Source organism: Natrix helvetica (genome assembly GCF_964273705.1).
Source record: "Natrix helvetica genome assembly, chromosome: W".
NCBI classification, from domain to species: domain Eukaryota; kingdom Metazoa; phylum Chordata; class Lepidosauria; order Squamata; family Natricidae; genus Natrix; species Natrix helvetica.
Window position 1 is genome coordinate 78,245,370 of NC_138555.1, and position 21,407 is coordinate 78,266,776.

Consider the following 21,407-nt stretch of genomic DNA (forward strand, 5'->3'; position numbering starts at 1 on the left):
ACTGTTGGGAAATTTCTCCTCAGTTCTTAGTTGCTTCTCTCCTTGATTAGTTTCCACCCATTGCTTCTTGTTCTACCCTCAGGTGCCTTGGAAAATAGTTTGACGCCCTCTTCTTTGTGGCAACCCCTGAGATATTGGAACACTGCTATCATGTCTCCCCTAGTCCTTCTTTCTCTTAAGCTAAACATACCCAGTTCCTGCAACCGTTCTTCATATGTTTTAGTCTCCAGTCCCCTAATCATCTTTGTTGCTCTTCTCTGCACTCTTTCTAGAGTCTCCACATCTTTTCTACATCGTGGTGACCAAAACTGAATGCAGTATTCCAAGTGTGGCTTTACCAAGGCATTTATTTATTTATTTTTATTTATTTAGTTTGTCAAACAAGTACAAGATAACAGGTATAAGTATGAACATGGACATGAACAAAGGAAATGAGTACAAATAAATGGGGACAGTAGGACAGGGACAGTGGGCACACTAGTATGCTTATGCATGCCCCCCCCTTTACGGACTTCTTAGGAATGGGCTGAGGTCCACTGCGGACAATTTAAGGTTGAAGCTGTGGGGGTTTGAGGATGTAACAACAGAGTCGGGTAGAGCATTCCAGGCGTTGACCACTCTGTTGCTGAAGTCGTATTTTCTGCAGTCGAGTTTGGAGCGTAAAGGATAACGGCAAAGGATGTTCAGGACTGCTTTTGAAACAAAACTGAAGCCTAATTCGGTTTACTCATACAATTCCTCATAGGGGATGTGCCCCCTGAACTAAGTCTCTTTTGATCTTCATTTATAAGCCTACCGATTGTATTTACATGACTGACAAATCTGGTTGACGAGTATTTGGTCCGAGAGTTAATTAATCCAAAATTTCCCTAGATGAGTTTTATGTTGAATTCATCTCTCCCTACCCCTTTTGTTCTCAGGGCACAAATGAGCTGAATTAACCAGCACAAATGTGTTGTCAACTTGCAAAAAAAAAAAAAGGGGGGGGGGGCATTCTAGAAACATTTAACAAGGAACCAGCGGAATGGCTTCCCTTCAGATGTTAATGGGGGATCCATCACTGGAGGCTTTTTAGAAGAGACTGGACTGCCAATTGTGTGAACTGGTGTAGGGTTTCCTGGCTAAGCAGGGGGTTGGAGTAGAAGACCTCCAAGGTTCCTTCCAACTCTATTATTCTGTATTTTTGTATTATCTCTGTTTCTTTGAATCCTCTTGCAGAAACGATAACCAATGATTATTCAAGAGTTGTGGGGGGTCCATCCAGTGTTCCTCCAGTGCACCATCAATGGAGGCTTTTAAGAAGAGGCTGAACAGTCACTTTTCTGGAATGGTATGGTGTCTCCTGGAACAGGGGCAGTGGTGGGTTTTAGCCGGTACAGCCCGGTTACGGCCATACCGGTAGTAACCAGGAGCAGCAGCCACTGTATAGGTATGGCGGGAGGGTGGGCTCATTTGGCCCACCAGCCTGCCATGTTCCATACCTGTTTTTAAAGTAACTGGCCAATTACGCATGCAATGCCTGCACGACCTCCGACAAGCAGCTGGGTGTCGCAGGAGTGGTGGAGTACCAGTAGCGACAGGGAGAGGAACCCACCACTGAACAGGGGAATTGGACTAGAAGACCTCCAAGGTCCACCCAAGTCTGTTATTCTCTTCTGTCAACCTTAGAATGGAGGACCATAGGGAAGAAAGAGAAATAAAGGGGTTAGAACTTTTCTCGTGTGTCCACAATGGAGAGTCACATTATGTAGAAGAGCTCAGTCTCCGGAGACAGATCTAATGCTCAGAATGGTGGAAAGGATCAAAATAATGGTATGACCTTTTAAGTTCTGAGATAATAAGACGAGGAGGCTACTGAACGGTTAACTGTTTATTGAACACTAAGGTAAGAACAGAACAACAACAGACCGGCTGACAGCTATTTATACTGACAGCTGTCAGACCGGTAACCAATAGGAGAACAGGAGTTGTCCCGCCAAGAATTTGGCTCAGTTGGACCAATCAGGGGTGATCGGGTCAGCGCCACCTGCTGGTGGATGCGCTTAGTACATAACATGACCAGAAGCAAGGTGGACAGACTCAGTTATAGCAATGATGAATGCATCGCTGGAAGAGTTGGGGGACAAGTTAGCGATAGATCATCATGGGGGGAAATCTACGTGGTCACTAGGAGTGAAAAATGAGTTGATGGCACCGAATGAATTAGTCTCTAGTGGAGATCATTCCATATATTTTTTTCTTATATTTTCTTCATATTTTTCCTTGTTCAACAATTACCAAATATAGTGGCCACAGGGGTCGGTTTGTTCAAGGAAGCTCTCAAAAATTATTTTGGTTCTGGAAGATAATTTTTAATCCCGGAGTAACTGATCCTTCCAGCTATTTTGTGTGAATGTAGCTCCATTGAGAAGAATGGAACGTTATCAATTCGAAGCACCAGTTTAGTAAATGGAATAATTAAAAAAATAAATAAAAACTACTTAGCATAGTATAGGTAAAAGGCTGTTCAATATTTGCTGAACATTATAGAAGATGCAAAATTACTTTTCCTCAGAAATGCTACACTTGGGTCACATCAAATAATCACACATTGAAAAAGTAGATGGAATATAAGTGTCTGAAATTGCCATCCTATTCAACAGTAAAGGTAAAAGTTCCCCTTGCACATATGTGCTAGTCACTCCCAACTCTAGGGGGCGTTTCTCATCTCTGTTTCAAAGCAGAAAAGCCAGTGCTGTCCGAAGAGGTCTCAGTGGTCATGTGGCCTGCATGACTAAATGTCGAAGGTGCACGGAACACTTTTACCTTCCCTATGGTCCCTATTTTTCTACTTGCATTTTTTATGTGCTTTCGAACTGCTAGGTTGGCAGAAGCTGGGGCAAGTAATGGGAGCTCACTCCGTTACCTGGCACTAGGGATTCGAACCACTGAACTGCTGACCTTTCTGATTAACATGCTATGTGTCTTAGCCACTGAGCTACTATTCAACAGTAGTTGAACTAATAACTGCAGTAAGAAAAGTTGAAAGATCTGTGTGAATTGTCCTCTGTCTGAAAGAGAAAAATGACTATTTCAGGTGAGATGGGAAGAAAGGATTGAGCAAATATAAAATAGTTAAGTGTTCTGACCCCCTCCTCTTGTATAACTAGTCACTCCGACACAAAGTCTCTTCCAGATGTTTATTGACATACAGGTTCAACCTTGGCAGCAATCCAGCCTGCCAAGGTCAAGATAGCACTCTGGGCAGCAATCCAGCTACAGCAACACCCCTTGGCAGCAATCCAGCTACCAAGCTCCAGATAACCACCTTAGCAGCACTCCTGCCTGCCAAGGTCCAGGGAACAGAGTGGCAGCAATCCAGGTAAACCCTTGGCAGCAATCCAGCCTGCCAAAGTACGACACAGATCTGAGCTTCTCCAACTCCAATGATCAGTTGATTCCTGCAAAGGGTGTGTCCACAAGCAGTCCCTTTATAGTCTGGAGAGGAGTGTAATGATCAGCAGCTGAGAGCAATTACCTCCTGTAATTGCTCAATTGCTCCTTTTGCCGGGTAGCACGCCGGTAACGAGCATCTAATAGCTCACTGCTGATGTCTGACTCACTGTCCTGTGACTCCTCCCCACTGCTCCAAGGCATGACATCAGGAGCCCCCTTCCTTTGGCTTTCACCACTGCTCCATGCCTCAGGCGCCTCCTGGTGGCCAACCAGCCTCTCTGCGCCCTGCTCAGAGTCGGAACCCTGTCCAGGGTCCTCCACATCCTCCTGAGCTGACTCAGAGGGACCCTCGCCGTCGGAGTCTGGTGGCAACTCCAACGGCTCCTGCTGGGCCACAACAGTTAAGTATTTCACCTGTGAAAAGTAGATTTTTCCATGACTTGAAGTATACGTAATCTTGAACAGGTGAGAATATTCTGTGCCTTCTTAGAATCTCTAACGACTAGAAGTAACTTGATCTGATTCAAACCATAATTTCTTATTAGAGATTAACAGAATAGCAGAGTTGGAAGGGACCCCGAAGGTCTTCTAGTCCAACCCCCTGCTTAGACAGGAAACCCTAAACTACTTCAGACAAATGGTTGTCCAATCTCTTCTTAAAAACTTCCAGTGTTGGAGCATTCACAACTTCTGGAGGCAAGTCGCTCCACTGATTAATTGTTCTCACTGTTAGGAAATTTCTCCTTATTTCTAAGTTGCTTCTCTCCTTTCATCCGTTGAATCTTCTCTGGCCTTCGGGTGCTTTGGAGACTAGGTTGACCCCCTCATTTTTGTCTTTGTCCATAAGGCTAACCATTTGATGAGCATCAAAGCTGGTGAGACTGTGTTTATTTGAAACGTGTGATTGAAATGAAAATGAAGTTGGAGCCATCTCTTATTATTTCATTCTATTTTTTAGGGAGGGACTAAATGGCAAACAGCACCATAGTGAGAGAATTCATATTGTTAGGGCTGACCAACAACCGTCAACTTGCTATTGGCCTTTTTCTCATCCTACTTGGGATTTACATTTTAACATTAATAGGAAACATGTTGATCATTATCATCACACTGGTAAACGCCCAACTGTATAGCCCAATGTATTTTTTCCTCCGGCATGTGGCATGGGTAGAGATTGGGTATATGAGTACCATCATTCCTAAAACGCTGGCCAACATGGCCACTGGCAGCAAGAGCATCTCCTTAGCTGGTTGCTTCACACAGATGTTCCTCCACTTCGTTCTTGGCACCACTGAGTTCCTTCTACTGGCCACAATGTCTGTTGATCGATACATAGCCATCTGCAACCCTCTTCACTACCCAACCATCATGAATGAAGATATCTGCTCATCATTGGTACTTTGTTGTTGGATTGGGGCTTTGTCACTCATTCTAGTTCCAGCCATTCTTTTCTTTCAAATGCCATTTTGTGGTCCTAACAACATCATCAATCATTTTTTGTGTGACAATGGACCACTGATCAAACTATCGTGTGTTGACACTGGCCTCCTAGAACTGATCAATTTTGTGATTGCCACATTTTCTTTGCTTGGGACCTTAACGACCAATGTTGTGTCTTACATCAAAATCGTTTCTACAGTTCTGAGAATCCCATCAACTACGGGGAGGAAGAAGACCTTCTCCACTTGTGCCTCACACCTGACTGTGATCTCCATCACCTACAGCAGTTGTATTTTCATGTACATAAGACCCAAAGGCAGCAACAAATTAGACTTCAACAAAATAGCGGCGCTTTTGAATACTGTCATGGCTCCCCTTTTGATCCCCTTCGTATATTGTTTGAGGAACAAGCAAGTAGAGGATGCTTTGAGGACTGAACTGAGACAATGGGTTGTGTTTTGCAAGAAATGGAGATGATTTGTCATTGATGTGACCTTGAAGTAGATATTCAGGTTTCACTTCCACTTTGTTAAGCTGTGGCATGTGATGCTTTCAGATGTAATGAATGCACACTGATATGGTTTTCTAAGGGGACTTGAGAATACATAGAGGTCATGGTAATCAGGAACCAAGAGTGATGCAGTGGCCTAGAGATTGAGCTCTTGCCTCACAATCAGGAGGCTGTGAGTTTGATCCTAGGTAGAGGCAGCTACTTCTCTCTCTGGGCACAATGAGAATATATCTGCTGAATATAACTAATATAACAGGAAGGGCATCCAGACAGTAATCACTCAGCTCTGTTCAATTGTCCAGACTCCACCCTCCACTCCAAGGACTATGGGGTCATTAAAAGATGATGATGACACATATTTTCCTTGTGGGCTACTGCCGTTGTCAATTTATAATGTTCATTCCAAATTTTATCTATAAAATGTTCTATAGATGACATCTCCCATCAGCGAGACTGGCTAAAATGTACCTGAATTTATCACTGGATTGTTGGAAATGTAGGCAAATCCAAGAAAAATATGACCCCATGTGGTGGTTATGCCCAAATTGGAATAGAATGAGAAAATGGTTCGAAGAAATTACTAAACAGCAAATAGATAGGAAAACAGAATTATTTCTATCGGGAATACCTACAAAGAAATATGACAAAACCCACAATATTTAATTATACACATCATAATGGCAGCGAGAATAATGTATGCACAAAATTGGAAGAATAGTAATATATCATCAGAGGGAAATGTTATAAGGAAAGCGTTAGAGTGCGTAGAGATGGACAAACTCACAAAAGAAATAAAAGAAAAGGAGGAAACAGAATATTACATGGTATGGAATGAGTGGTACAAATGGCTAGAGGACAGGTGTAAAGCTTAGGGAAAGACTAAATGAAGAAGACACAGGAGCTAGAAAATAGAATAGAATAGAATAGAATAGAATAGAATAGAATAAATTTAATTTGTTAGCCGCTCCCTCTCCAAAAGGACTCGGGGCGGCGTACAATAAAAACCCATACAAATATACATATACATACAATACATATACACATACATATAAACACATACACGTACATGTACATGGAGGAGGTAACAATTGTTAAATGCATACAATAGTAATAATAGAATTAAAATTAACAATTAAAATACCCTCAGTTAAAATTACAAATTTAAAAAAGACTGTCAGGAGCAATGGGATAAAACTATGGTTGAGCCAGGTCAGCTAATTGGAAAAGGTGGGTCTTGAGCTTTACACGGAAGGAGCGGAGATCGGAGGTAATCCTGATGTCAAGGGGGAGGTCATTCCACAGGGCTGGGCCCATCACAGAGAAGGCTCTGCTCCTAGGCGTCGCCCCCCGACACTGTTTAGTGGACGGCACCTGGAGAAGTCCCTCTCTGTGCGAGCGGATTGGTCGCAGGGATGTATGGGGCAGGATGCGATCCCGCAGGTAACTAGGTCCTGTGCCATGAAGCGCTTTAAAGATCGTAATCAGAACCTTGAAACGCACCCGATAGACCACAGGAAGCCAGTGCAGCTCGCGCAGGAGAGGTGTTACATGGGAGTATCTAGTACTCCCCATAATCACCCGCGCGGCCGCATTCTGGACCAACTGCAGTCTCCGAGTGCATCTCAAGGGAAGCCCCATGTAGAGAGCATTGCAGTAGTCCAGGCGAGACGTCACCAGCGCATGAGTGACTGTGCGTAAGGCATCCCGGTCCAATAGGGGGCACAATTGGCGCACCAGGCGGACCTGGTGGAACGCCCCCCTTGCCACGGCTGTCACATGGTCGTCCATGGACAGCCAGGCATCCAGGAGGACGCCCAAATTGCGTGCCTGCTCCATGGGGGCCAGTTGCACGCCCCCGATGGCCAGAGATGGAAGCAACTGGTTGAACCGGGGGGCCGGAAGCCACAGCCACTCCGTCTTGGAGGGGTTGAGTTTGAGTCGGTTGTCATCCATCCAGACCCGTACGGCTTCCAAGCACCGGGACATCATTTCGACGGCCTCGTTGGGATGGTTCGGGGTGGAGATGTACAGCTGAGTATCATCAGCGTACAGATGATATCCCATCCCGAAACCATGAATGATCTCGCCCAGCGGCTTCTTATATGTGTTGAACAGGAGTGGCGAGAGGACCGACCCCTGTGGCACCCCACAAGTGAGGGGGCTCAGGGCCGATCTCTGCTCTCCTGCCAACACACGTTGCATCCGGCCGGAGAGGTATAATAGCAACGTATAGGTGGAGATGAACAAACGTGTATAAATGGAAACCGTACATAATGAAGGATTGTAAATTAAGGGATGCGTATAATAGTATCATACATCTAGACAAAGAGAAACGGAAATAAGGGGGGTGGGGGGAGTGTATTTACAGTGGATTTACAGTGGATTTATACCGAGGTGGAAATGTTGAACAGAAGGAAATTGCAAAAAACCTTTTTTGGTCTTTTTTTTAAAAAAACTGTTTAATAAAAATTAAATTTGACTTTACAGTACTGCATTGTTTTAAATGTTGTGTGTGTGTGTGTGTGTGTATGTATTTGTGTTACAACCCCTGGTATGCCCAAATATGGGAGGGAACTCACTACTCCCCCTTTCTGTCTATCAGCTCACTGCAAGAGCCCATCCAGGGAGAAAACCATATTTTTTTAATGTTGCCTTTTTATATTTGTGTTGTATTTGTGCTGATAAATAAATAAAGGGACACTAGTATAGATCTATTTCAAGTTATTTAGCTCTCATCAGCTAGCCATATTCAATTCCCAGTAAGGGTATGGCTAGATGATGAGAGCTAAATAGCTTAAAATATATCTATACTAGTCTCCCTTTATTTATTTATCAGCAGAAATGCAACACACACACACAAACACAATTATTTTTAAAGAAGATGATGATGATGATTAAGAAACAAAACATCTGATAATCCCCAACAAAATAAATCACAATCCATGAGAAATACACACACAATGGTTTACTCTGGTTTTGGGTTTGACATCTACAGAGGAAGCAGACAGAGAAGGCATGATATCTATTTCTGGCAACTCACAATAGATTTCTTTGCTTCTTGAGAGATCCCTGTGGGATCTTTACCGTTAGTTCCGAATATGTGCTACACCTTATTATGCTTCCAAACAGTAACTAGGTTCATTTTCTATACGAGATGGCTTCCATGTTCATTGCCCGAAATAAATATAGAAGAAGGCAGCAAAACTGTACAGAGGAAACATTCATGAGCCAAGAAGACAAGGCATCTCCTACAAAGCACTAGAACAGAGAAAGTTATGTTTCTCAAACACTGAATCAATGGGTAATGTTTTAACAGATGCATTTGCTCTGCTTCTGTTTTATAAGCAAAATCAGCACAATTTCACAATCTAGAAATGGCTATTAGTAACCAAAAAAATGTGAGATAATGGAAGAGAGAAATCATGAACATTTTCTAAATATTTTGTATTTATGGCGATTCTCAGTCCTAGAATAGAATAGAATAATAGAGTTGGAAGGGACCTTGGAGGTCTTCTAGTCCAACCCCTTGCTTAGACAGGAAACCCTACACCACTTCAGACAAATGGCTATCCAACATCTTCTTCAAGACTTGAAGAAGAGTCCTAGTAAGAATGCTTCTGGTTTTAGTTCTATTTTTTGCTCCCTAATTTCTTCCAACCATTTCCGAATTTTGCACCAGTAATTAAAATATTATGCCTCCATTTATGGAGGAAGTATATTATTATTACAATAATTACAATACAATAGCAGAGTTGGAAGGGATCTTGGAGGTCTTCTAGTCCAACCCCCTTCCTAGGCAGGAAACCCTATACCATTTCAGACAGATGGCTATCCAACATCGTCTTAAAGACTTCCAGTGTTGTGGCATTCACAACTTCTGGAGGCAACTTCTGTTCCACTGATTAATTGTTCTAACTGTCAGGAAATTTCTCCTCAGTTCTAAGTTGCTTCTCTCCTTGATTAGTTTCCACCCATTGCTTCTTGTTCTACCCTCAAGGGCTTTGGAGAATAGCTTGACTCCCTCTTCTTTGTGGCAGCCCCTGAGATATTGGAACACTGCTATCATGTCTCCCCTAGTCCTTCTTTTCATTCCTTCATTCCTTCTTTTCATTTCTTCCTGGTGAACATTTTGAAGATACGTTAGACCTTTTTAAACAGAATTAAAAAAAAATAAGTAAATGGAAAGGAGAAAAATTGATAAGGAGGAAAATATCTTGAATGCCTTTTATATATAGATTGTTAATTGGTAAAAATACTTCCTGGCAAAAATAAACTAGTGAATACAAATTTGATAGATATTGTGGTTTAGCCTCTGATTTGTATTGATCATTGTCCTAATAATCTAGAATATTGAATTTCCCAGTGTGAATCTGAAGATCTTGAAAAAAAAATTGTGAATCATTCTTAGGGCACTTTGCAAGGGGTGAGTATTTTTGCAATTTTTTTAAAAAATTGTTCAGTTCCCAAGAGTGGTTAGCTGTAATATTTACTCTATGAAAGTGGAAACTAATCAAGGAGAGAAGCAACTTAGAACAGAGGAGAAACTTCCTGACAGTTAGAACAATCAATCAGTGGAACAGCTTGCCTCCAGAAGTTGTGAATGCCCCAACACTGGAAGTCTTTAAGAAGATGTTGGATAGCTATTTGTCTGAAACGGTATAGGGTTTCCTGCCTAGGCAGGGGGTTGGACTAGAAGACCTCCAAGGTCCCTTCCAACTCTGCTATTGTATTGTATTGTATTGTATTGTATTGTATTGCATTGTATTGTATTGTATTGTATAAAGTAAGAAATGGTTTGCACAGTTCAAAAGGAATAGATTCAGTCAGATAATTTCTAATGTACAAGGTTTGGGGCTGGTTTAGAAGCAAACATACATTAAATCCAGTTCATAGAACATAGAATAATAGAGTTGAAAGGCAACTTGGAGGTCTTGCAGTCCAACCCCCCACTCAAGTAGGAGACCTTGTACCATTTCAGCTAAATGGTTGTTGACTCTTTTTTTGAAAGCCTCCAGTGATAAGAGTATCCACAAATTCTGAAGCCATTCCACTGGTTGATTGTTCTCACTGTCAGGAAATTTCTCTTCGTTTTAGGTTGCTTCTCTCCCTGATTCATTTCCACCCATTGCTTCTCATCTTGCTTGTTAGTGCTTTGGAAAATAATTTGACCCCTTCGTCTCTGTAGGAGCCTCACAAATATTGGAACACTGCTATCGTGTCTTCCCTAATCTGTCTTTTCATTAGAATAGACATATCCAATTCCTGTAACTGTTCTTCATAAGCTTTATCCTCCAGCCCCCCTCAACGTTCTTGTTCCAATAATACATTCGTAAATTTACTACAAAAGCCAATAGCACTCGGTCCGCATAATGCTAGCTTTAAGCACAGTTTTGAAAGTAGCCAGAATTAGCCATGTTCATTTGTCATAATCCATGATTTGTAACTCATAAATACCAACAAATTGCATTATGATTAGTTGCAATGCCTCTTGTTATGATAGCCTGGAGACCAAAATACGTAGAGAGTGGCTGAAGGATTTGGGTTTGGCTAGTCTAAAGAAAATAAGAATTAGGGCTGACTGTGACGTGATTCCAGAATTTTAAGGGGCTGCCACAAAGAAGAGGGGGTCAAATTATTCGTCAACGCACAAGAGAGTAGGACAAGAATCAATGGTTGAAACTAGTCAAAGAGAGAAGCAACCTAGAATTAAGGAGAAACTTCATAACACTGAGGACAATTAACCAGTGGAATAGCTTGCCTTCAGAAATTGTGGGCTCTCCATCAGTGGATGTGTTTAGGAAGAATCTAGACAGTCACTTATTTAAATTGGTACAGGTTCTCCTGATTGATCAGGGGGTTGGACTAGAAGACCTCCAAGATCCCTTCCAGCATATTCTATTCTATTCTGTTCTGTTCTGTTACACTCTACTTTACTCTACTCTACTCTACTCTACTCTACTCTACTCTACTCTACTCTACTCTACTCTTTCATTCTATTAATGCAGATATAACATAAGAGCCTAAAGGTATCTTGGTCCAGCATTTTGGCCAATCAGATACCACTGGGCTGGTTGACATAGAACTTAGACCCTGCATTTTTTCCTATACCCCTTCCCTGTATGTGTTTCTTGGAAACATGCTGTCACCAACATAGAAAACAACATTTAGGATACAGGAAGATGTCATTGATCAATACAGTAGGGCCTATTCATTGAGCTAAGCATAAAGAATTGATGTCTTTTTACACACTATTGCAGTGTTCTTTGTTCTTTGCCCATGTGTTTTTTTCTCCTTTTTTTGCCTCTGAATCTCATTTTTGCACTGTACTTCATTTTCCCCATTGAGCATTGCAAATCTATGAAGAATGACCAGGAAAGGCTTGATTTCAGTGAAGACTGGTAGGACACCCCCCCTCCCCCCTTGCCCTGGTTTTCCTCCTGAAAATCTCTATCTTAAATTGTTTGTTTTTATCTCCATGATTTATGCGGTTAGTAAATAGAAATTTGAGATGAAATTGCGAGGTTTGCATTAGCATAGAATGAAAAGGAAAGGGATGGGATGGAATGGAATAGAATAGAATAGGATAGCAGAGCAGAGCATAACATAGAATAGGCAACAGAGAATAGAATAGAATAAAATAGAATAGAGAAGGGTAGGGTAAGGTCTCCATGATTTATGTGGTTAGCAAATGGAAATTAGAGATGAAATTGTAAGGTTTGCATTAGCATAGAATGGAAAGGAAAGGGATGGGATTGGATGGGATGGGATGGGATGGGATGGAATAGAATAGAATAGGATAGCAGAGCAGAGCATAACATAGAATAGGCAACAGAGAATAGAATAGAATAAAATAGAATAGAGTAGGGTAGGGTAAGGTCTCCATGATTTATGTGGTTAGCAAATGGAAATTAGAGATGAAATTGCAAGGTTTGCATTAGCATAGAATGGAAAGGGATGGGATGGGATGGGATGGGATGAGGTGGGATGGGATGGGACGGGGTGGGATGGAATGGAATAGAAATAGTATAGCATAGCATAACATAGAATAGAATAGGCAACAGAGAATAGAAGAGAATAAAATAGAATAGAGTAGCGTAGGGTAGGGTAGGGTAGAATAGAATAGAATAGAATAGAATAGAATAGAATAGAATAGAATAGAATAGAATAGAATTCTTTATTGGCCAAGTGTGACTGGACATAATGAGAATTGCAAAATTCAGTGTATGACCAGGTGTAATGAGCACCTGTTTTAAACTTTGTACTTTCAGATGCTATTCTTAAGAACCATAAGACCAAAATCCAATGGAGAACCAAAGCATGTCTGGATTCATCCTCCTGGGTTTCTCCATTGGGCGTCCATCAGAGGTCCTACTTGCCTTCCTCTTCTTCGTCATTTATGTTGGAGCCTTGGGAGGCAATTCCATCATCCTCTGCATTGTATCATCAGATAGCCGCCTGCGTACTCCAATGTACTTCTTCCTTGGCAATTTCTCCATCCTGGACATCTTCTTCACCTCTGTCACCAGCCCACAATTGATCTGGAGCCTCCTCTCTGGGGACAAGTCTATCTCTTTCGCTGGTTGCATGACTATTTCTATTTCTTCCTAGGGACAGTAGAGTTTCTTCTGCTGACCTCCATGTCTTATGACCGTTATGCTGCCATATGCAACCCATTGCAATATCATGCCATCATGAGCAGCCAGGTCTGCATCCAAATGGTATTGGGTTGCTGGTTGGGTGGGTTCTTCTCCGTTCTTATTCCCATCATCATGATTAGCAGACTGTCCTACTGCAAGTCCAACATCATCAACCATTTCTTTTGTGATAGTGGCCCCCTGCTAAATCTTTCCTGTAGTGACACCCATCTCATAGAGTTGATGGACTTTGTGCTGTTGTCTGTTGTGATCCTCTGCTCCTCAGTCTTAACGCTGGTTTCTTACATATGCATCATCTCAGCTATAATGCGTATCTCCACTACTACAGGTCGGGCAAAAGTCTTCAATACCTGTGCTACCTACCTGACCATGATCTCCCTCTCCTCTGGTGTCAGCATCTTTATGTATGTCACACCATCCCAAATGAAGACTCTTGATGTCCGTAAGATCCCTGCCCTTCTCACCACAATTGTCTGTCCATTCCTGAACCCTTTCGTCTTCACCTTGAAAAATGATCTGGTCAAACAAGAAATAAGAGACATGGTGAAAAATGCACAAAACTCACAGCTGATACCTTTTGGGGAGTGTGTGAAAAGAAGGGCCAAAATAAATAGGGAGATCATAAAGAAATGTAAAAACAGAGCCCAGAGGGGGGAAATGTGATTCTTATGGGTGAGAATATCATTATCAAAAGAAGGGGAACTCTGTCAGATATTAATCCAATACTAATATGCTTTATCTGCTTGGCAGATGGAAAGTGATAGGTTGATATAACACAATGCCCATTTTTCCTTATATCCTCATCTTAGGACCTCCTAAATTATCGTGTCCTCTGAATCCCAAACAGTTGTTTAGGCTTCATGTGTCTTGAGTTTGAGGTTTTTGAAGTCAAGGAAGCTATCTCTATGCATTTGATTTCATCTCCTGTATACACAAAGGAATGCATGGGCACACATATAAGACTTTTTTTTGCACCAAATTGTGTGAACTGCATGACAAAGTCCTTTGGGCTGACTGAAAGTAGGCTTTTCCCATGGAATATTTCTATGCAGTTGTAAAACAATATGGCCAATGAAGAAAAAATAGAGTAGAACAGAATAGAACTTGATGGCATGTAATCTATTAATTAGTTAAGACAATTTTTCTCAACGTTGGCAACTGTCATATGTGTCGACTTCAGCTCTCAGAATTCCTCAGCCAGCATGCTTTCTGGGAGTTGAAGCCCATATAGTTCAGCGATGGTGAACCTTTTTGGGCTCGCGTGCCATAAGTGGTGGGAGCGCAGAGGGGTCGTGTGTAGGCGTGCTGCACCCATAATGCAATGCGTGACACCCCCCCAGTGCACATGCGTGCACTACAGGCATGACCCCCCCATTTTTGCATGCTTCTTTTGCCCTCCCCAGGCTCCAGAGGCTTTATAGGAGCATGGGGAGGACGAAAACAACCTCCACCGCCCCCCAGAAGCCCTCCGGAGGCTTCAGGGACCTTCAGGAGGCTTCCCTGAAGCCTCGGGAACAGTCAAAACAACCCTCCGAGCAAACAGGAAGTCACTTCCAGTTTGCTTGGAAGGTCGTTTTAAGCGCTCTGAAGGCTCCAGGGACCTTCAGGAGGTTTCCCTGAAGCCTCCGGAGCAGTCAAAATGACCCTCCGAGCAAACAGGAAGTCCGTTTCTGAACTTCTGGTTTGCCCATAGGGCCGTTTTTTGAGCTCCGGAGGCTTCAGGGAAGCTAATGAAGCCTTTGGAGGGCCTCCTTAGGGGCGGGGGAGGCTCTTTTCGCCCTCCCCAGGCTCCTATAAAGCCTCTGGAGTCTGGGGAGGGCGAAAAATGGCTTTAAAAAAGGGGGAACTCAGCTGACAGGGCAGCGCCTCGCGTGCCCTGACAAATGGCGTGCCATAGGTTCACCATCACTGGTTTAGATTGCCCCCCCCCCAGCCCCCAGGAGCACTCTATGTCTCCTAAACACTATTCATGCCCTTTTAAGAAAGAAAAAAACAACAACAAATGGGCCCGTTTTGGTGAAAAGTGGCCCATTTTGGGGAGGTCTGCAGAGTGCAAAAACTTTTTTTTTTAAAAAATTGCCTCTTCAAAACCTTGGTGCGTCTTATACTCCCAAAAATATGGTATGTCTTATTGTTTCCCTTTGGGAAATGTACAGGTTTTTTTTTATTGCTGTTACTGTATTTCACCACTTTAACATTAAAAAAAATATAATTACATTTTTAGAAACCATTGCACTCTGGCTATTTTACCATAAACAGAATATCCTCTCTATGTAAGAGAGAAAGATAGAATGGAAGTCTTGGAAGAAATATCCTGCTGGGGTCAGTTCCTAGTGGGGAGAAAGACACTGGAAACTTGGTGGCTGCTTGGAAAGATGGTTTATGGTGGACAGGATCACATGGCTTGAGATGCTGGGCAAAAAAGTGAAGAGATGCTGAGAGTGCCTGGGTTTTATGCCCTCCCTGGGCTTTTGAATTTGAGCTTGTATTCTGATTGGTTGTCGGACTCTGATGAGGCCACGCAGGGGCAACTCTGTAGTCCCAAACTTGGTTGAGCCTTCCTGGGTGATGATGTAATGAAAGGGCTTTGGGCAATTCCTACTATGGCTATGCCTGAAGGAGGTAGAGCTTTGTTATGTCTATTCTACATAGACATGTAGAATAGTCTATATGTCCAATGTAGACCTGGTCTACATTGGTCCATTGACAAAGTTGAGGGGGGTGAGTTTTTGGCTCCCTTTTAGGGAAAATATTCTGCTCTCTTAATATTTCCTAAAATATCTCATTTTCCCAGGAGAGGGATGGGTGCCACCTTCCCACAGAAGAGGGTGAAGAAAATGAAATGGAAAAGAGGACTTTCGGAGTGCCCATGCTAAGATCAGCTTTACAACTCCGTGACTGTCCTTCCCTCAAGGTCACAGTCTATAGTGGTGCAGATAACCAAGGGCGTTGACACTAACGTTAAAATACTGTCTAGTATTTGACATGCTACTGTAATGTTTATTGGTGATATTTTAGTACTGGTCTTGTATGAAGCCTTGGCATAATGAGGGCAGAACAAGAAGCAATGGGTGGAAACTAATCAAGGAGAGAAGCAACTTAGAACTGAGGAGAAATTTCCCGACAGTTAGAACAATTAATCAGTGGAACAGAAGTTGCCTCCAGAAGTTGTGAATGCCCCAACACTGGAAGTCTTTAAGAAGATGTTGGATAGCCATTTGTCTGAAATGGTATAGGGTTTCCTGCCTAGGCAGGGGGTTGGACTAGAAGACCTCCAAAGTCCTTTCCAACTCTACTATAGTATTGTAATTATTGTAATAATAATATATAATATACCCTTCCAACGCTGCTATTGTATTTGTATTTGATTTTAACTTCTGTAATAGTGTAATAACAATTGTACTAATCCTTGTAATAATATTAATTGTTTATATCACCATTATATTTGCATTGTGCTCAATATTTTAATAGTAATGAGTAACTTTGGTTAATTTTTATTCAATACTAATTTAGAAAAAAACACAAACAAAGACTTCTATTTCCTGTTTTGGCTTCCGTTTCCTAGCCACTTATAAATTCTATTCCATATTTTATAGAAACCCGATTCTTCTCTTTCTTTTAGTTTCATGGTCATTTTGTCCATCTCTGCCATGCAGAGCAGAGGGTTGGACTAGAAGACCTCCAAGGTCCCTTCCAACTCTACTATAGTATTGTAATTATTGTAATAATAATATACTTCCTCCATAAATGGAGGCATCATATTTTAATTACTGGTGCAAAATTTTAATTACTGGTGCAAAACTCCGGAAGTTGTGAATGCCCCAACACTGGAAGTCTTTAAGAAGATGTTGGATAGCCATCTGTCTGAAACGGTATAGGGTTTCCTGCCTAGGCAGGGGGTTGGACTAGAAGACCTCCAAGGTCCTTTCCAACTCTACTATAGTATTGTAATTATTGTAATAATAATATACTTCCTCCATAAATGGAGGCATCATATTTTAATTACTGGTGCAAAATTCGGAAATGGTTGGAAGAAATTACGGAGCAAAAAATGGAACTAAAACCAGAAGCATTCTTACTAGGACCCTTAGATCAAAAAATGGATGAACACTTTCAATACATAATAATACATATTCTCACTGCAGCTAGGATTGCTTTCGCACAAAGCTGGGGAAAAAATCAATACACCCGCAGAGGAAACAACAATTAGAAAAGTACTTGAATGTGCAGAGATGGACAAAATGACCATGGAACTAAAAGAAAGAGAAGAATAGGATTTCTATAAAATTTGGAATAGAATTTATAAGTGGCTAGAAAACAGAAGCCGAAACAGAAAACAGAGAATGCAAATATAAAGGTGATATAAATAATTAATGTCATTATAAGTGTTGCTACTACGGTTGTTATCTTATAGGACAAATTAAAAGCAATAGGAAGGCAATGCAAAATGGAGAACCAGAAAGGCTAAATGTGAAAGCCGACACAGAAGGCTGTATAATTGCTTTACATCGTTATGTACGTTTTGCGTATTGTGTTTTTTTCTTCTTGTGTTTTTCGTTCTGTTTTTAAAGATTAAATTGTTGAATAAAAACTTTTTTTAAAAAAAAAGTATTTCAATTACTGAATAGAATGGAGAAAGTATACATGTACACCACTGGAGGACATCGCCAGGTCTCGCTGCTTTAGCAGAGTAAGGAAGATACTCAGAGATGATTCAAACACTGGTCAGTGTCTCTTCACACTTCTACCACTGGGCAGAAGACATCAAATTATAGGCAGCCGAACAAAGAGGTTTAAAGATAGTTTCTATCCTTGGGCTGTGAGACTTTTAAATGCAACCACAATCACTCCATGCATACGCTAGTTGTTTTTTTTCCTTTTTCTTTCTTTTTTCGTTTCCGTTATAATTTTGCACCAGTGAGGTTAAAACCAATTTCGTTGTATTTAAGTGCAATGCCAATAAAGATTATACTTATACTGGTGTAGCTTTGAGGATACATTTGCTTATTCTGGGGGTAGGGGGAGGGAAGTTGAAGAAATATTCATCCTTAACCACAGATATACTATTTCGTCCTATTACAGACATGAGGTCATAATGAGGTCACAGATATACTATTTCGTAGTATTACAGACATGAGGTCATAATGACCTCTGTAGCAAAATGATGTTTTTATGGTTGGATCTAAAAAATTGATTCATAGAGCAAAAAAAGTGTATTGATCTCTATCAAATGCACATCGCTCAGGCCACGTTTTGTTTCTCTGTGCTTGAACTTCAATCTTCTCAAATTTCCTCTAATTCGTCCACTGAACGAGGGCACTAATCAATTCTTTAGAAAATAATATTTTCCAAATCCCTAGGGGAGAAGGTGAATTTTCGAGATTTCTAGCTGCTTGCCGTAACGCAGGTAACTGCACACCAATATTGTGACTAACGGTTCTGGATCTATTGCTTCCAAAAGTTGCAGAAGACCATTTGAATTTGTTCTTGCCATAAAAATTATTGCACGACGTAGATTGTACCTGGTCTTCGATTTCTTTGGGAGCTTCCTCAAGACTGTTGTCAAAATTGGTGGCGGAAGTCAGTTCCTCACCTTCCGTTACAATTTTTTTGTCACAATCTGCTTCCACTCCACTCAGATCACTCTCTTCGTCCCCATACCTCTTTTGGACAGTTTAGTTGAAGTTTGGATCACCAAATTGCACTCTTTTTGGCCCCGACATTACATTAAAAAAATACATTAACAAAGATCTGTGGTCAAAATGACCAAAACATGAATTCAAATGCTGCTACAGAAAACACCAAATAACCGACCCAAGCGCGAAGTTTGCATTTTAATTCTCTGAATAGAATTTTTTAAAAAAACACTTGTGTATAAAATATTCCCATCCCCAGCTGAACATGTCTGAGTAAACTTGTTTGTATGATGTAACTTCTCGTTCGTTGCATATTTGTTAAAATTATTTGCCATCTATCTCACTGTACATTCACTCTGGGCAGCTTACAACCGTACAAAGAGAGAAATGAAAAGAATGCATGTAAGAATAAGCAAACTCAACGAGCACCAAAGTTTCCTCATCTCTTTCCCCCCTCTCTCTCCCCCTCTCTCTGTCTCTCTCTCTCTCAAAAGAAAGATAACAGAGCAATAGAAAACTTTGGTGCTTTCTGAGTTCTCTCTCTCTCTCTCACACACACACACACACACAGACACACACACAAACACACACACAAAAATGTATGTAAGAATAAGCAAACTGAATGAACACCAAAGTTTCCTCATCTCTTTCCCCCCCTCTTTCTCCCCCTCTCTCCCCCTCCCTCCCTCCCTCCCTCTCTCTCTGTCTCTCTCTGTCTCTCTCAGAAGAAAGATAACAGAGCAATAGAAAACTTTGGTGGTTTCTGAGCTTGTTCTCTCTCTCTCTGTCTCTCTCTGTCTCTCTCTCTCTCTCTCACACACACACACACACAAATGTATGTAAGAATAAGCAAACACAACGAGCACCAAAGTTTCCTCATCTCTTTCCCACCCTCTCTCCCCCTCTGTCCCCCTCCCTCCATCCCTCTCTCTCTCAGTCTCTCTCTCTCTCTCTCTCACACACACACACACACACACACAAAATGTATGTAAAAATAAGCAAACTCAACGAGCACCAAAGATTCCTCATCTCTCCCCCCCTCTTTCCCCCTCTCTCCTCCCCCCTCTCTCTCAGAAGCAAGATAACAGAGCAATAGAAAACTTTGGTGCTTTCTGAGCTTGTTCTCTCTCTCTCTCTCTCTCTCTCTCTCTCTCTCTCTCTCTCACACACACACACACACACACACACACACACACACACCAAAGTTTCTTCATCTCATTCCCCCCTCTCTCCCCCTTTCTCTCCCTCCCTCCCTCTCTCTCTCTCTCTCTCTCTCAGAAGCAAGAGTATAGAGCAATAAAATAAACAATGAAAAGGAATGCAATGAGAAATGCAGCTATATGATTATCAAAAAAGAAAGAGGGGCAGGTAGAGAGCAAAGAACAAGAGGAAGGAGGGAGGGGGAGTCTGCCAGCTACCTCGAGTGTGGAACTCCCTCTTTAGAACCCAGGCCAACTGGCAGAGCCAAATCTTTCGGTCTTTTATTAATTGAGCAGCATCTACAAGGATAACAAAAGATGAGAGATGTTCTTCCAAGTCCTTCTTTTCTTCCTCTCAGTCTCTCTTGCCTTTTCTCTTTAGTCCATCAACTTTATCACCTGAAGGATTGAAGTATGGGCTCTAACACGGGGTAGTCAGTCTGATGTTGTACACATTGCTCCATTCATTCTCACGTGTCCCCCAGAGTTCCGGAACTGAAGGAGATCACTTCCCCGATTAGTAGATGCTCGTCTCCATCCCCAACCACCCTCCAAAGCTGTTTCCCTCTCCATCCGCGACCATCCTCCGAAGCTGCTCTCATTTCCACCCACAAGCCTCCTTCAAAGCTGTTTTCACCTGCCTGTTTCTCAGGCTGTAAATGAAAGGGTTGAGCAAAGGAGAGACGACGTTGTTCAAGACACCTACCGTCTTGCTGAGGTCCAGCCCGCCACTTTGCGTGGGCTTGACGTACATGAAAATGCAGCTCCCGTAGGTGATGAAAACCACCACAATGTGAGAAGCGCAGGTGGAGAAAGCCTTCTGCCTGCCTGTCCTGGAAGGAATGTGCATGACGGCAGCAATGATTTTAACGTAGGAAACGATTGTGACGGCCAAAGTCCCCAGCACAGTCAAGGTGGCCATGAGAAAATCCATCAGTTCCAGAAGCTCAGTGCTGGCGCAGGCAAGCTTGATCAGTGGCATGTTGTCACAGAAGAAGTGATTGATGACATTTGGACCACAGAAGGGAAGACGAAACAACAGAACAAGGGGCATGATGACGTAAAGGAAACTGATCAACCAAGAACCTACCACTAACTGAGTGCACAATTTGTTGTTCATGATGACTGTGTAGCGCAGAGGGTTGCAGATGGCTACGTAGCGGTCGAAGGACATGGTGGCCAAAATGAAGAACTCAGTGGTGCCCAGAATAAAGTAGAAAAAGGTCTGTGTGAAACAGCCCGCCAGAGAAATGGTAGTGTTGCCCGAGGCCAAGTTCAGCAAGGCCTTTGGGATGGCCGAAGAGATAAATCCTATTTCCAAGACGGAAAAGTTCCGGAGGAAAAAATACATGGGGTTATGAAGGCGATGGTCAACCAGAGTGATGTAGATGATGAGAAGATTTCCCATGACGGTCAGAAGGTAAGTGAGAAGGATGACCCAAAAGAGGAGGATCTGCAGCCATCGGATACGGGTGAAGCCTACAAGAATGAACTCCGTTACCATAGCTGTCCTGTTCAATATTTCTGCCAT

At 42.1% G+C, this 21,407-nt stretch overlaps 3 protein-coding genes across 3 annotated transcripts; 2 read left to right on the forward strand and 1 right to left on the reverse strand.

Annotated features, from left to right (window-relative positions):
- Window positions 1–4,404: 4,404 nt before the first annotated feature.
- LOC309400303 (olfactory receptor 6E1-like) lies at window positions 4,405–5,352 on the forward strand (the record flags this gene model as incomplete). Its single annotated transcript, XM_081968719.1, has 1 exon — window positions 4,405–5,352. One exon carries the CDS (start codon window positions 4,405–4,407, stop codon window positions 5,350–5,352), a length of 948 nt encoding a protein of 315 aa, XP_081824845.1.
- Window positions 5,353–12,688: 7,336 nt separating this feature from the next.
- LOC309400304 (olfactory receptor 6J1-like) lies at window positions 12,689–15,994 on the forward strand (the record flags this gene model as incomplete). The annotated part of the gene is given in 3 exon segments (XM_081968720.1): window positions 12,689–12,971; window positions 12,974–13,584; window positions 15,836–15,994. Coding segments are annotated over 3 exon segments (1,053 nt in total).
- A 4,480-nt stretch (window positions 15,995–20,474) lies between these two features.
- LOC309400305 (olfactory receptor 6E1-like) lies at window positions 20,475–21,407 on the reverse strand (the record flags this gene model as incomplete). The annotated part of the gene is made up of 1 exon (XM_081968721.1): window positions 20,475–21,407. The coding sequence occupies one exon, from the start codon at window positions 21,405–21,407 to the stop codon at window positions 20,475–20,477; it is 933 nt and encodes a 310-aa protein (XP_081824847.1).